Source organism: Heptranchias perlo, chromosome 13, assembly GCF_035084215.1.
Source record: "Heptranchias perlo isolate sHepPer1 chromosome 13, sHepPer1.hap1, whole genome shotgun sequence".
Taxonomy (NCBI): domain Eukaryota; kingdom Metazoa; phylum Chordata; class Chondrichthyes; order Hexanchiformes; family Hexanchidae; genus Heptranchias; species Heptranchias perlo.
The window spans coordinates 46,488,390-46,503,757 of record NC_090337.1 but is presented as its reverse complement, the minus strand read 5'-3'; the positions used below and the strand labels follow the sequence as shown (position 1 = coordinate 46,503,757).

Here is a 15,368-nt window from a genome sequence, read left to right as displayed (position 1 = left end):
ATGTCATCACCAATATGGGACAAAACTTTTCTCTTAATAAAATATGGGAAAATGCCTGTTTTTTTCTGTAATTAATGACCTACTATCAAAATTGCACCAACGCACAGCTTTGAGTATGCAGCTTTTGAGAATCTGATTATTTTTAGTGAGTTATTAATTGTGCAGCAAACCAGGCATTCTCCTATTTTATTTTAAATGAGGAATTTAACTTTTTGTCTTTTTGCAGTAACTAATGAAATAACTAATGATGAATGATACATTCTGTGGCAAACACATCTTGTACAGCAATGGCCAACCAAGACATCAGAATTTTTGAACCTTGAGTTGTTATTATTGATAAGAAATTGGGAAAAAAATGATTTACAACAAAATGTCTTCTCTGTACCTTAAACTTCCTGCCTTCAGTGATAACATCATTTCCCAACAATAGTGTACAATGGCACAACCCAGTTTAAAAGTACATGGGTGAGTTGTATGTAGCTTCCTGCACAAATCATATTCACTTGACAAAAACAAAATAGTTTCTTTCCAACTCCTTCAGACTTTCAGGAATTGCCATTGTATTAAATGGAAATTAGTTTAAAATTTTTGCCGGTTTTGGATACCAGGAAAAAGTTAATAGTTAGTGATTTTCTAGTCTTCATAGTTACCATTTCAGGTTAGTTGCTTTTTAAAAGAAACCAGATGCAGATAAAGTAGAAATCACTTAACATAATACCCCAGGCATTGCAACGTTCTATTTTTATTTAATTAATCATATTAAGGGAATGCTCCGGGGAAGGATCCCAAAAAAATCTTACCCTAATATCTGACAGCTCCTTTGGCAAAAAAATAAAGTTTAAAAATTCCTGCAATCCATATTTTAGTTTTAAACAGTCATTAGATGGTGTCCTTTTCTGGAGCACTACACATTGATTGAAAATGACACAAGAAGATGTGCAACTGCTAATCCCTGTGTCCATGTTCCACGAATGTCAGCATTAAACCAAGTGCTGAAAGAAAAGAAAATGTTATTACATGACTGTATTGGCTTCATAGTGGATAGATCTCTTTTGGTTCCATGAAATAACAACAATTGTACATTAACCGTAAAATCTGTTCCATAAACTGGTTTTGATCACTCTAAGTTATTCGTGGGCATTCGTGTGCGATGATACTGGTGATGGGGGGGGGGGGGAGACCTCTTCTCTCCAATGTCTATCTGGGGCCCTGCGTGAAATAGGTTAGGATTGTGTAGCAAGATCTTTGTTTGCCTTACCCAGCATAGAGCTTGAGAGTCAGCTACAAAATTTCAAATTGCGCATCCATTTTTTTCTAATGTTATTCAAGAAATGTCTATGGAATGTCTCTTTCTACAGCATCTTATGCCAATTTAACATTTATTTTATGATCCTTGTGTCATTAGGTCATTGTTGTAATGTTTAATGATCTTCAGTATGAGTTCAACAGCAAAAATCATTTTACAGTGAAGAGGTCGTTACAGAGAAGGCACTCCATCTGGCCTCTCCTGCAGACAAGAAGTATTAAACAACACATAGAACATCTGAAATTGTGGTGCATCTGAAGGCCTGTCAGATTAGAGACCCATACTCATGCTGCTCAAATTCTTTTACACAAATATTGTCTCGTATACGCTATACACTCACAGTAGTCCCTCTCTAGGGCAGCTGGATACATACAGACTAGACTGCATGTCCTTAAGGCAGACCTTCACATTTATACCAGGAACATGAGCTGTGCAGCTCCTTTTAACATTTTGTATCAATCAAAAGGTCTATGTGGAATATGAGAAGTACACTCCACATTGCATCTCCTGCCTGTGGAAACCTTTCCCAGCTGGTGTCATTACCTGAAACTTTGTATACAGGACAAATGTAGAGTTAATCATCACGTGCTAAACCACAGTGGTTGGAACATGCATCTACAAGTATTGTGTGATTTGCTCCTTGGTACCTTTGTGCAATTTCTCAAAGTCTTCACATGTCTGCAGCAACTGCATTGTTAAATTGCGAGTCATTCATGGTCTAAAAATTTGTTGGCACTGCTCCCATTTTACAGGTGTAAAGTGGGCAACTAATAGTACAATATGGTGGGCAGCACCCATCCCGCACCACAGGTACACGATCCGCCATATTGGATCGGGCTCCTCCGTAGGCGTCCAGGGCGAGTGCCGGAACGATTCAGGAAGCTCATTATAATAATTAAATAATTTTCATTCTTATTTATGCATATTGTAATCTAAATGATATCCTCTCTGATGCAGAAGGGATGCTTTTCTGTGATTAGAGTTAAAGCACATATTTGGGGCGCAGTAGAGGGAACTTTATTCTGAATTTACCTGTTGCTATACCTGACCTGGGATTGCCTTATGCTGAAATTGGGTGCCAAAAGTGGAATAAGCTTCTATCTTAGCGACATCTCTTGTTTTGAAGAGAAAAATATGTTTAAAGGATCCATTCAATTAAATTGAGTCTCTGTCTCTCTCTTTAACACACACACACACAGAATTAGGTAAACTTGCTACATTGAATAGAAGAGCAATTAAAAATTGATGACTATAATTCGGAACTCAGTCAGGTCACCACACATACATGCAGAACTTCCAGCAAATTAGCCAGCCAAGCTACACCTGAGTGTGCAATGGAAGACAGCCAAACCATAGAAATCTCAATAGGAGTTATCAATGGGCACTTAAGTAGTGACCTAATTTAACAAATATTTAAGGGAGGGACCTAATTTAACAAATATTTCCTTCACCAGATGTCCCAGCCAATAATAGCAAAAATCATGCTGTAGGAAAAGCCAAAATATTAATGACGGTCAAGAAGGATTAAGGTCTGATATCTGTCGTATCATTACAGTTAATGGACTTCCTGGAGGAGTGAATTTATGACCTGTCAGAATATTATATTCTACTACAGTTAAGAACGTTTTAATTATAAGATTGATATTTATTGTATGTTATATTGTACATGGATTTTTTTTTAGATTTAGTTCGTCTTTATATAATACTTGCTCCCTAGATAATTCACCACAGCAAATTATACTAATTAATAAATGGTTCATTTCTAAATCCTTTATAAGAATGGGTATGAAATATATCCTGTTGACCTCCAAGGCATATTACCAAGAAGTAGTGAGACATGCAGCCATGCCTACATTAAATTGCTGAATCACCAACTCAGTTTTGTTGATGTAGGGAGATGCTGAGAGACGCTGACCACCATCTATAGTGGAGAATCAGAAAAAATCATCACAAATCTGTGCACCTCCAGGCAACTGACCCAAGCGGCCAGGATTAGAACATCCACCTTCTCAGTGGAGATATGCATGACCAGAACCATTGGAAAATTGCGGGCCTGTTTTTATCATGCAATTCATGACAATTACATATTCTCCCCACCACTTCCACCTTTATGGTCAATTTGACTGTTCAATTGTTGGAGGCTGATACTGTATTGGTTAATAGCCATATGACTTTATTTAGCACAAGCAAGAATCAATACATTACAATATTTAAGCAGTAGTTTACAAAGCACAACTGAGAATTATATTACCCCATTGTCCTTTGGGTAGAAGCTGCGACATCTTTCCTTCATTCACGTACTCTCGTTCTTGTTCACCTGCCTGGTGCTTTTTTTTCTGTCCTCTAAACTAACAAAGTCTTAGATCCCCCGAGTTATAACCCAGAAAAAGGAAATGTGGCAAAATACATCCAATCAGGTGTTTTCCCAAATACTCCCCTCAATTTACCCAATCATATGGACAACATGTACTTATCCAGAAGAGACAGTGCCTTGTGCCCCCCCCCCCCCCACCCCTTATTTCTCCTTATCCCTAGCACAATGTTTCTCAGTCCCTGCAGTTGAGGAATCACCCTATAAGCCTTGAAGGTAACGGGAGTATTAGCTAGTTTCAGCATTCCAGTATGTCTGAAGGAGTGGGAGTACCGTTATGATCCTCCCTTAGTTTGCAATAACAAGATGCTCATGGCTGTTAGTCATCCTGCAGCTGCAGAAGTTAATTTAAAAGCAGTCTACGTCGTGGTACAGCAGGTCCAGATAAAGCCTTGACTATTTAACCCTTTTGAGCCCAGTTCCCCTAAGTACCTTCTAAACCTATATTTCCTTATACCCCCGCCCCCACAAAAGTCGTCCTGCTGCACTCCCCAACCCTGGTCATTCCCAGTTTCTACTTGTTGCCGTAGCTGCTATGCAGAATGAAATTGCATTGCACACTGTGAACAGGAATTCCTAATTTTTTATTAGTCATTCTTGGGATTGCACATCCCTAGTTGCCCTGAGAAGGTGATAGCCTTCTTGAACCGCTGTGGTTGGTGTGATATTCTTTGCTACAGTTTGATACAACTGAGTGGTTTGCTAGGCCACTTCAAAGGGCACTTAAGAGTTAACCACGTTGGTGTGGAACTGGAGTCACATATAGGCCTGACCGAGTAAGGATGGCAAGTTTCCTTTCCTAAAGGACATTAGTAAACCAGTTGGGTTTTTATGACAATCCGACAGCTTTATTGTCACTTTTACTTATGCCAGCGTTTTATTTCCAGATTTTATAAACTGAATTCAAATTCTCAAACTGCCATGGTGGGATTATTAGTCCTGGACTCTGGATTCCTAGTCCAGTAACACAATCACTACACCACCGTATCCCTGTGTGAGATTTGTGAGACCAAAAATTCAAGCTCGCAGTGCAGAAACAGATTGAGGTAGAAGCGGGTGGAAGTGGTGAGGGACAAATCAGAGAAGACTGGTTCTGTGACCTCGGGCAGAGGGGGAGGAGAGGGCAGAACAGTGCCAACTTGATTTTGAGGAGGAAAGGGAAAAGTATCAGAATGAATTGGAGAGAGAAGAGTTCCAATATGATCTGGCTAATTAATGTAAAAAAACCCTCACATTTTCTTTGAGGCGGACATTTACCCTTTTATTTTCCAATTTATTTCCATTTCTTCCCCCACCACTTTCAGTCCCCAAATTATGCATAGAGCCACTAGAAAATTAAAGACAATTGGCAAAAACCACACTGATTTCCTCCTTTTGTTGTGAAGGAATTGCAGTCTAGTGTAGATTGGTGTTAGTATTTAGCGTGGCTAAATCTCATTGTTAAATTGTTTTAAAATTGTTTAAAAATCTCCTCCCTCTGCAATTCATAAAGCCATTGTTCTACTTCCTCCCAGTTCATGCTGGCAGGCTTATCCTCCTCCTTCCAGTTCACACTGGCTTTCTTCTCCTTCTCTCTTAAGTTCATACTGGCTCTCTTCTTTCCCCTTCCCTCAGTTCACATTGGCACTTTTCATCCCCCCTCACCCCAGTTCACATTGACATTCTTCCTCTTCTCAGCTCCCACTGGCACTACTTTCGTCCTTTAATTATTAGTAGCTACTGGAGAAGTCTTGCGGCATTGTCGCCCTCTTCACACCATGACTACAATATCAACGAAGGAAAAAATGGCACTATCATAGCACAAACACTGCTGTTGAACACACAAACAATTCTTATTTTTATATACTTATCTGGGGTTTACACTTCAGAAGAGTAAATATAAACTCATTTATTTGGGAGACTGTTTAGATTCGCAAATCCTGGATAGTTTGAGAATATTCACAAACCTTAGAAAATGACATTTACATTTCCTATACTCTGGTTATTAACAGCCAAAGAAGTATTAAACTGACACATTTAAATGAACCATTACAATTATCAATGGGCGTTAATAATCCCCATATAGCTCCAATCTCTATGGCTCTTTAAATTACAGCTCAGTGCAGTTTAAGCCTGGGAGAATAACACTAAAATGACCTGCCTATCTCGCTCTCCTTGTGGCACTCCTCCACTTTTACATTTAAGTCTGCCATCAATCTCCTGTAGGTTCATTGGAGGCCAGTTGGGTACATAGAACTTGGTTCTTCTGCATGTGCAAGGATTGTCCTGAGAACTGGCAAGATGAAAAAATCTTTTTGTTGTAACAGTTAATTATACAATTGCAGGTAAACTGCACATCCCTCATCAGTGATATGTAAAGATGTTTTACAGGCTTCGGATCACTGATTTGAAGCTGAATTGGTCCCATATGTTACCAAGTTCATATCACAACACTATTTTGAATCACAATGTAAGCACATCGATGTACTGAGCTGAGTCAGCATGTTTGGCAGGCCATAGCAGGTGGCAATTGATGGCAAAACACAAGACCCACAAAAATCTACTGTGAGGTGTAAGAGGTCAGGTGATTTTCCTCGAGGAAAGCCACATGTTGGCAGTCAACAGCACTTACATAAAGTAAAAGCACCTTAAATCAGGGCACCTGGTTTCCTGTCCTGTCAATCAGCCGTGTTTTGCAGATTCTGCAGCATTTTATCAGCTGGAAAAATGGACTGGAGGAAAAAGAACTTGTCAAATCCAATAGGTTGAACATTTTAATCCAGCATATAAAGTTTTCCCTCCCTCCGCATGGATTGATTGCCTTTTAAAAAAAATACACGGTAGGTTTCCTCTGTTTTACAATAACATTTGAGATGTTAAAAGGGTTAATTTTTTTTTTAAACCTCTACTACCTTCTACACAATATGGCTATAAATGTGAAGTCTTGCAGGTCTGTAGTGTGGGATGTTGTGAAAATGGAAGCAAGTTTCCAGCCAGAGCTAGAAATTTCACCCAACATTTAGTCTTGGCTAGGTGAGATAAAAAGAAAAATGTGAAATCCTGGAAGTCTGAAATAAAAACAGAAAGTGCTGGAAATACACAACAGATCCATCAGAATATGAAGAGAGAAAAGATAAGATAATGTTTTGGGTGTAGACTGTTCTGATGAAAGATCTTGCTATGCATTTCCAGCATTCACTGTTCTTGTTTTAGCCTTGACTAGTTTCCAGCTTTGGCCAAGTTTGGACCAAAGCAACTTGCAAGTGTTTATATCCCTCCAACTCCAATACTTTATTGTATTTTACCTCTATTTTCCTGCAACTGATTCTTTGCAATGTGTATAGTTGCTTCCTAAACAGTAGTTAGCTCCTAATAGGCACCAAAGGTATATTTTATTCCTACTAAGATTTAACTTCCTGTGTTTAAAATTCAAGTAGCAACCTAAATTGGACAAGTTTAGAAAAATCTACCTTACTAAACAACAAATAATCTTCTAACTGCACTACTTTCAACAGTCCTTATAAAGTTTTACTAATCCACAATGCCTGTAGATCATACATTTTCTATAAAAATGACTTTGCTATTACTTAAAAGACCAGGCTTCCAGGAATCAAATATATATCTTGATGGGGAGCCTGAAATTGTGCATGTAAAATAAGTAAGAGCTTAACAAGTGCTGTATGCCAATTAACTGAAGCCAAAGAGAACAATGGTCTGGTTGCTATGTTTAGCAATGTTGTAAATACATTCAAAAAAAATGTTTGCAATGTTACTACACCTAGTGGCCAGAGCATTTCTTCTCTGCACTGGTATCTAGTGTGACTTGTGTTATATGAATTGAGGTGTACCAAACTCCACTTGTAATGAAAACCAATTGTGTCCCAATTAACTTTTTGTGGAATTGAACAGAAAAACCATCCTAATATAATAACATTATTGCTTATGTGCAGTGAAAATCTAAGTGCTAATCTCTCATTGATGACTTCATAAGGTGCAGTGAAATGTGTCTCACGGATCAATGGAAACTAGTGTCTCCAGGCATGAAGCACTTAAGCTGCATTTAGTATTTAAATGGACATTGGATGCAGCAGAATTTACATACAAACTTGGCATCCATGATCCTGCTGACTTGTAAAACCACCTTGTTTGTAGAAGAGGAAAGAATGTCTGCTGATGCCTCTGATCTCTCATACCATCTCTCCCCTACATGCAGTAGTTTTTTTCCCCCTCTCTAGATTAGTCACTGTGTCCCAGCTGCTCCTGCTCTTGCACAGTTGATTTATACTCCTCTACAACAGGGGACTGGTTGAAGAAATTTAGCACTGAAAAAAAGTGTTTTTGAAAATGACAGTGTATGCATTATACACATCTGTAGTGTTTCTCATGAAGCTTTTTCTCAATGCTAAATTTCTTCAGCTGTTCCTTGTAGCAAAGTCAGCTGCCTACAGGAAGACAGCAGTGGATGGAAGGAAATTGCACATTGATATTACTAATAAATGCATTAATGCACTCATATGAAATGTCTTTCTCTGCCAATGTTATTTTAATGAAGACCCATTTATTTTCAATAAGTGAACCCCTTCATTAAAATAGCATATGGAGGAAGTTAGCACATACATTATTAATATCAAAGAGCCTGGTTTCAACCATATAGAGATTTAGAAATGGACCCTGTTGATTGACTAGGACTCCAGATTCACCTAGAGCCACTGTTGTAGTGACACTTGTTTAGTTTGTTTTCTATGAACTAGGTTTACATTACTAAATCTTGTTCTCTTATCACAGTGACAAAATCATGGATCTACTCATTCATAGATCCATGATTCTGTGAGGCATAGGAGCTGCATTTAGTAAAGACATATTTCTTAAAGAAGTCAGATCTCCTGGAATCTCAATTAAATGAGCATCAGTGTAAAAGCGGCTTTGCTCCCGGTTCAAAATCTCAGTTGGGTTTACACCACGTAGGAGTCTTAGCAGAGTTCAGAGTATTTAGTGCTCCAAATAAACATTAGATTCAGGAAAATTAGCATAGAGGTCCCCTTTATAGTACCATACAAAATAAACTTATGCTTGCACACCAATTGACTAGGAATTACACTTTCTCAAAGTCTTCATTCCAGTTTAGCTACAGGAAACAATCTTGGATTTGTAATATTTTAGGCTAAGTAGGCCATCAGTTTCAGAAATGGAAATTGAGGCTGACAATTTTCAGAAACAGAATGTAAATTATTCTTTGGAAAGAATTTTTAAATCATCCTTGATAAATACTGTGAAAACAGCAATAACAATTTCAAATTCAGCAGACTGCTGTAACTTAATTTGAACCGATTGCTTTCTAAGTTTCATCCAATCTATTCAGTGTTACTCAGCCAACACTGAGATAAAATTTCAATGTTGCCTTCTCTAAAACGATTTCACTATAAAAGCATACTACTGTACTACTTGAGACAGTAACAACTATTTACTATTTTTATGAGTAATAGAGGTGTCTTAGATTTGTGTACTAATTCTGCTGAACTTATTGTCTACATGAAACACTAAATATTATTAACTCCACCAGGACTCCTATTTGGCATAGACTCCCATACCTTTCTCTGAGACCGACACTAATCTATAAATTTCCTCATTAAAGTATCTGACTATTCTCCATCTTTTAGTTTAATTGTCCTATGTAGAAGAAATCTCCCGTTAGTTAAAAAGTATAGATCATGGGACTTTTATTATGGAAGATATCATGGGATACGATTATATAAAAGAACATTTGGTAGGAATGTTATATTTGTAAAAGGACGTTGTGTATTATTATTTGCAATATGTTTCAATTGTATTATGTTTGCGCATTGTTTTAAAGATCACGCAACCATGGATAAGAAAGTTAAAATAAAGAAAGAAAAATAAGTAGGTTTACTGTTATTGCTTACTTTCTTGCATTTTCTGAATCAAAATTGATTCCACGTTGGGCATTTGAGCAATAACGGACATCCCAGCTGTACCCACTTTAAAGATGCTAATAGGATGTAACGGGATAGCCTGAACGTATTAATCTCTTATCGGCTTTATTATTCACAAGAAACTGTAACCCCCTTCTCTGATATACAATCGACAATTGACATCACCACTTTTCATTCTTAATTCTAACTTTTAGATTTTAATTTTCCAGTAACAATGAGTGCAGTTGAAAATATTCAAGCAATACATATTTTCCATTAACCTTGCTACTTCCTGCAATTGCCAGTTATTTTTGGCTAACTAAAAGGATAGCAAAAGCAAAAGAAAACCTTATACAATTAGTAATCAGAAAAAGGAAAAACACTTTAAAAAGCCATCTAGGCCAGCCTAGATTCAATCGTTAGAGTTGAATGTTAGTTGTTTCTAGCTAGTACGTTACACAAGTTTGACATTTATATTTAGAAATTGAAAATATCTAATATGTGCAATTTATAGTCATTTAATACCAAGTGTTGTCTTTTAATAACATCCATTTCTCTACTTAGATTGAAAAACAACTGAAAGCAGTGTTTACTATACCAACACAATCCCATGCAAAAACTCTTGACCCATTTACAAATTAGAAAGAGCTCATTGTGCTAGTGTCAAAATACAAATGCACGAGTGGATCTCCGCAGTATTCTGAACGAAATCATTCACTTTTTCTTACAAAAAAAACAACAGGTTTGCTCCACCTCTCGCTGTCTATAACTTTAACGAAATCCAAACCCTTTACCGTATTGAATTTCCACCAACGTGCTACACAAACTGCGTCTGTAATTGTATACAGGTGCATTACAAACTTCAGAAACCCGTTTATTCACCATAAATCCTGAATATGGGTTTGGCTAATATCTAACAATCACATCTATCACTTTAACTTTATTGGTATAATCTACATTCAGAACGAAGATATGATGCTGTTATTTCGAAGGCTGGCAACACAGCCAGCGGCAGAAATACAAGAAACGGAGAATAACCTTTCGCATAAATATCGCTTACATCTAGTGCACTTACAGTACAGTTAAATAAAGGCGTTTCCGTTGATGTCACTAACATTTATTTGACGGTAATGGAAATACCATACAATAGCCAAATTATAACATCTTGGAAACAAACTTTAGTTTTCACCAGCTAACTTTTGAATTTGCTACCTCAGTTCTGCATAAGGCATGTTTTATATTACTGTTGGTTTCTTAGACTTCACAAGACCCTGGCCTTGAAATTAAGTAGTAGGATACTAGCCTACAAACGCTTAACGCACTCCTAGGAGATTCCCCTTTTCACTACTTTAATGGAGACATCAATCCATTTAGTTAAGTTAGGAGGAGAGATTACACAAATTGGGGTTGTATTCTCTAGAGTTTAGAAGGTTAAGTGTGATCTGATCGAAGTTTATAAGATATTAAGGGGAACAGTTAGGGTGGATAGAGAGAAACTATTTCCGCTGGTTGGAGATTCTAGGAGTAGAGGGCACAGTCTAAAAATTAGAGCCAGACCTTTCAGGACCGAGATTAGAAAACATTTCGACACACAAAGGGTTGTAGAAGTTTGGAACTCTCTTCCGCAAACGGCAATTGATACTAGCTCAATTGCTAAATTTAAATGTGAGATAGATAGCTTTTTGGCAACCAAAGGTATTAAGGGATATGGGCCAAAGGCAGGTATATGGAGCTAGATCACAGATCAGCCATGATCTTACCAAATGGTGGAGCAGGCACGAGGGCCTGAATGGCCTACTCCTGTTCCTATGTTCCTATTTTAAACTGGTCTCTTTGTCCGCTAAAATAGCAAAGAGGAATTTCAGACCAATACGTTAAGCATTGATATGTTAGTATCCTATAGCAGGGCATAATTTCAAGATTACTGTGATTTAGAATATCTCAGGAACTGGAGGAACTGGTAGGAAATATAGCTAGAAACTTCTCACTATTTGCTCTTTCCTCTTCCCCTGAAGACAGTGATTTGTTGTTATAGCACGGTTCCATTGGTACGAGGCTCCCTCAGTACCTGGTCTAAATAGCTATTCTTAATTTGTTGGTCGATCATTCAACCATGGCGACATCATAACCAAACACAATCCTGTTCTTTCCCTCTCCCCCTCTCTCTTACCCTTTCTCTCACACATACACAATTTCAGCAGGAGGGCCAGTGGATAACAATCAGAAGCAGGACCATTGGCTCACTTTTCCCTCCCTAACTCAGGGATGCTAAGACCAATTATAGGCCTTATTACTGCCCTAGTTAAAATCAGCTAACTCAGCGCTGACTGGGAATCCAACCGACAATACTGCTAATCTGTATACTTCAACTACCGAATGGAATGTGGATAAATTCCCTGAGCCATTAGGGAAACCAATCTTTATCCCAGAAATAGACACCCCACTGGTTTGGCCTTAATTCCCATAACGGGTCGTTTCTTATAGATTATCACAAACGTCCTGAATTATACAGTATTTATAAAATAATCACTTGGAAGGCCACAGTTCAGAGACTGATTTGAAAACATTTGGAAGGTGTAGCTCCCACCAGTCTGATTGGCTTCCTATCGTCTCAATCCCAGTCTTCGGCAGATCGGCCAATCTCAGGTATGCGTACATTTAGGCACGTGGTTGCCCCCAGAGTCAGTTTTTAATTTGTACAAATTTCGAAGAGGGATGCATCAGTTTAAGGAACATTTCTTCATTGGTATCATTCCACACTTGCATTCCAGCTTCCGCGTTTCTTTTCCATTTTGGTTCAGTCTAAAAATTCAGAAAGGAATAATGTTCGTCCACCCGAGCTAATGGTCAATTATAAAAATGATCTCAACTTTAAAATGAAAGTTACAATTCCTAAACGCGATGTAATTATTCCAGAAATTCAGACAGAAAGCCCTTTACTTGGTCACAGGCTACCCTTTCGGCCTCTAAAGACCCAAAGAAATGAATATACTACTGCAACTTAAAACTAAGAGATAGTATTGTTTCAGCAGATTTGACAGGGATTCAAAATTAAGTAATTTATGGCTCACAATTTGCCGTGCTCATTTTGCAATTTTATCCTTTAATTTAAATCCATGTGATGCGAATATATGCTTCAGCTTCCATTTTATCTTCAATATTTCCATCATTTTATCAATTTACATTTTACTGTCTTACACTTTTAAGGCTCCTGTGGGCTCATTTCTTACACATCTATTGGCCGTCGCGTGAGTGTGGTGTTATATTTATGTATTAACATTACCATAATTGTAAATAATACTTACTGGTGACTAATGCACCCAGAAATTAATGTATTCTGATATGTGAATGCTTTTGTCTGAATCAATGGCATATATGGCCTTTGGTGTTTTGTGTAACCACTTATCAGATTTTTCAATAGTCACTATTTGACTCGATTCGTTTGAACTACAGTACATCTATTTATAAAATATTGTTCAGATTTAAAAGGGCTCTCGTGACAACCATTAGTCTTGATTAGTCTGCAGTCCGTCTAGAAAAAGAGCCATTGTCCACAAGGGATATCAGTGGTCGGCTGTATAGTTAGCAGCCTAATCCCATAACGAAACCTTTTATCTCGCCAAGACTCCCTAATATCCTCGTGACTCACAATTCAGGAAGCCGAAGCCCACAACTTAAGTGTCTTTAAACAACCACGTCTATCAGTATTTTTTAACTGTACATATATTATATTCTTTCATCATCAAAATCGAATGATGCATATTTCACTTATGGTACAATTCGAACATGTACATTTCAACACAATACAATGCACGCAATATCCGCTTTTAGTAGAAGCATAGACAGCCATTGGGATACACATCTACAGATCGTAACTAGTTATTTCATCCACAAGCTAAACATCAGTCATTCTAAATACTTTAGGTTTGACGTGTGAGACGTAAAGGGCAAGGTGCTGAGTGAAGGAATTCGGGCACTGGGTCGTTTCCTTTCCTCTCGACATGCAGCAGTATTGGGTGAAAGCACATACACGAAAAGATCAGTCTTTTCCCCCCCATTTTGCGATAAATAATCTGCATTTCATTCCAATCTAGTTTTTATATATATATATTGCTAAGTATTTCTCCTGGCTGAAGAGGAAGCAGATGCCCTGTTATTTACTTGCCCATTGCTCTCGGGGCGGTATTTGAGCCAGCAGATCACCCACGTGACAACCACTGAGAACAAGGCTAAGATGCTCGCCACCGACAGACAGATGGGGCCGACGGGCGACGGCGAGCTGTTGTAGTGATTGACAAAAATCAGACCGGTGAAGAGCAGCACGACCATGGAGAGGAAGGAGAAGACCACGCAGACGCAGCCGGCGGTCAGGGCGGCTCGCTTGCAGTTCTGGCAGCTCTCGTAAGGCGCCGAGGGTCCCGGGGACTGTCGGCTGCCCGCGGCCGCCGAGGAGGTGGCGAGCTCGGGTGGCAGGACGGCGTTGGACCTCGGCTGTTGCTGCTGCAGCGGCGGCTGCTGCTGCTGCTGCTGGTGGTGATGGTGGTGGTGGTAGCGGTGAGGCTGCTGATTGTACCTCTGCAGTTGGGGCGTCGGAGGCAGGACATCCTGGGGCAAAGGATCGGCCTCCACGCAGAGGGGGAAAGCCTCGGTGACCTTGGTGTTATTGGGCAGGTTGTGTATCCTGTAGTCGGGCACGGCTGTCCTGTGCCGGCAGATGGGGCAGGCGATTCGCCATGGCCGGTCCTCCCTGACGTGCAGTGTGGTCAGACACTCCTCGCAAAACGTGTGCAAACATTCCAGGATCTTGGGCGCCCTGCGATCCAGATCGAAGTAATTGTAGCAGATTTTGCACTCGTATTCTTCGTAAGGGGTTGTTGCATCCGGTGCCGGTAGACTTGCCTCCGCCTCTGCCATGACATCTTAAAATAACGGGGGGGGGGGGGTGGAAGAAAAAAAATTAAAAATCTTTGCTTTCTTAAATAAAGCACCAAATCACTCAAATCACCATTATTTCCTCCCTCATTTTTTCCTCTCTCTCTTCTTGCTGTTAATATATAACAACCCCGCTCGCACAGCCCTGCATTTTGATCTGTCCCTTTTAATAATAAAACCAACCACTCGGCTTTGACGCGAAGACGGAGAAGTGATGATGTAATCTGGCGGCTCCAATGCGAGATTTCTGAATCGTTCAGGCTAAGACCGGTCGCAAAAGGCAGGGAATGAAAAAAAATCCTGTTAACCTTTCTTTGTTATTTCTGCTTTCGGTGTTGTTCAAGGACACTGAATTAATACTTGTTTCATACAGGATGCGGGGGGGGGGGGGGGGGTGGGTGGAAAGGAAATTGAAACACAAATACAAACAGGGGAGGGGGCGCAGAAAACAGACTTCGTAATTAAGTATGTAAAACCTTTACAAAAATAGTTAATTCAGTTTTTAACTCAAATGCATTCTGTGCAGGATTACTTAATAATTGGCCGGAGTGGAGAAGTGAACAATGATTTAAATAATTTCATTTCATTTTCAATCCGGGCACCTTAATTGCCAATAATAATGTTATACTGCAAAACTTTAATGTACGAATATTGGATATATATGAATCATATACCGCAGGTGGCGTTCTGTCAATGAAAATATAAAGGGATATATTTATCATAGCAGAATGCAAACTGGTCGATTTTGATACAATGGGTATCCCCGATTTAATTAGTTAAACTTGGACTGACTAAGCTGTAATACCCAAGAGTTGGCACCATTTTTAAAACATCATAAGCTCGCTAAATG

The 15,368-nt window shown here is 39.0% G+C and overlaps 1 protein-coding gene across 1 annotated transcript; it reads right to left on the bottom strand.

The window, feature by feature from the left end:
- Positions 1–9,695: 9,695 nt before the first annotated feature.
- Positions 9,696–14,815, bottom strand: LOC137331555 (RING finger protein 228). Its single transcript, XM_067995421.1, has 2 exons — positions 14,702–14,815; positions 9,696–14,505 (listed from the first exon to the last, which is right to left on the bottom strand). The coding sequence occupies exon 2, from the start codon at positions 14,498–14,500 to the stop codon at positions 13,700–13,702; it is 801 nt and encodes a 266-aa protein (XP_067851522.1). The 5' UTR covers positions 14,501–14,505; positions 14,702–14,815; the 3' UTR covers positions 9,696–13,699.
- Positions 14,816–15,368: the final 553 nt, after the last annotated feature.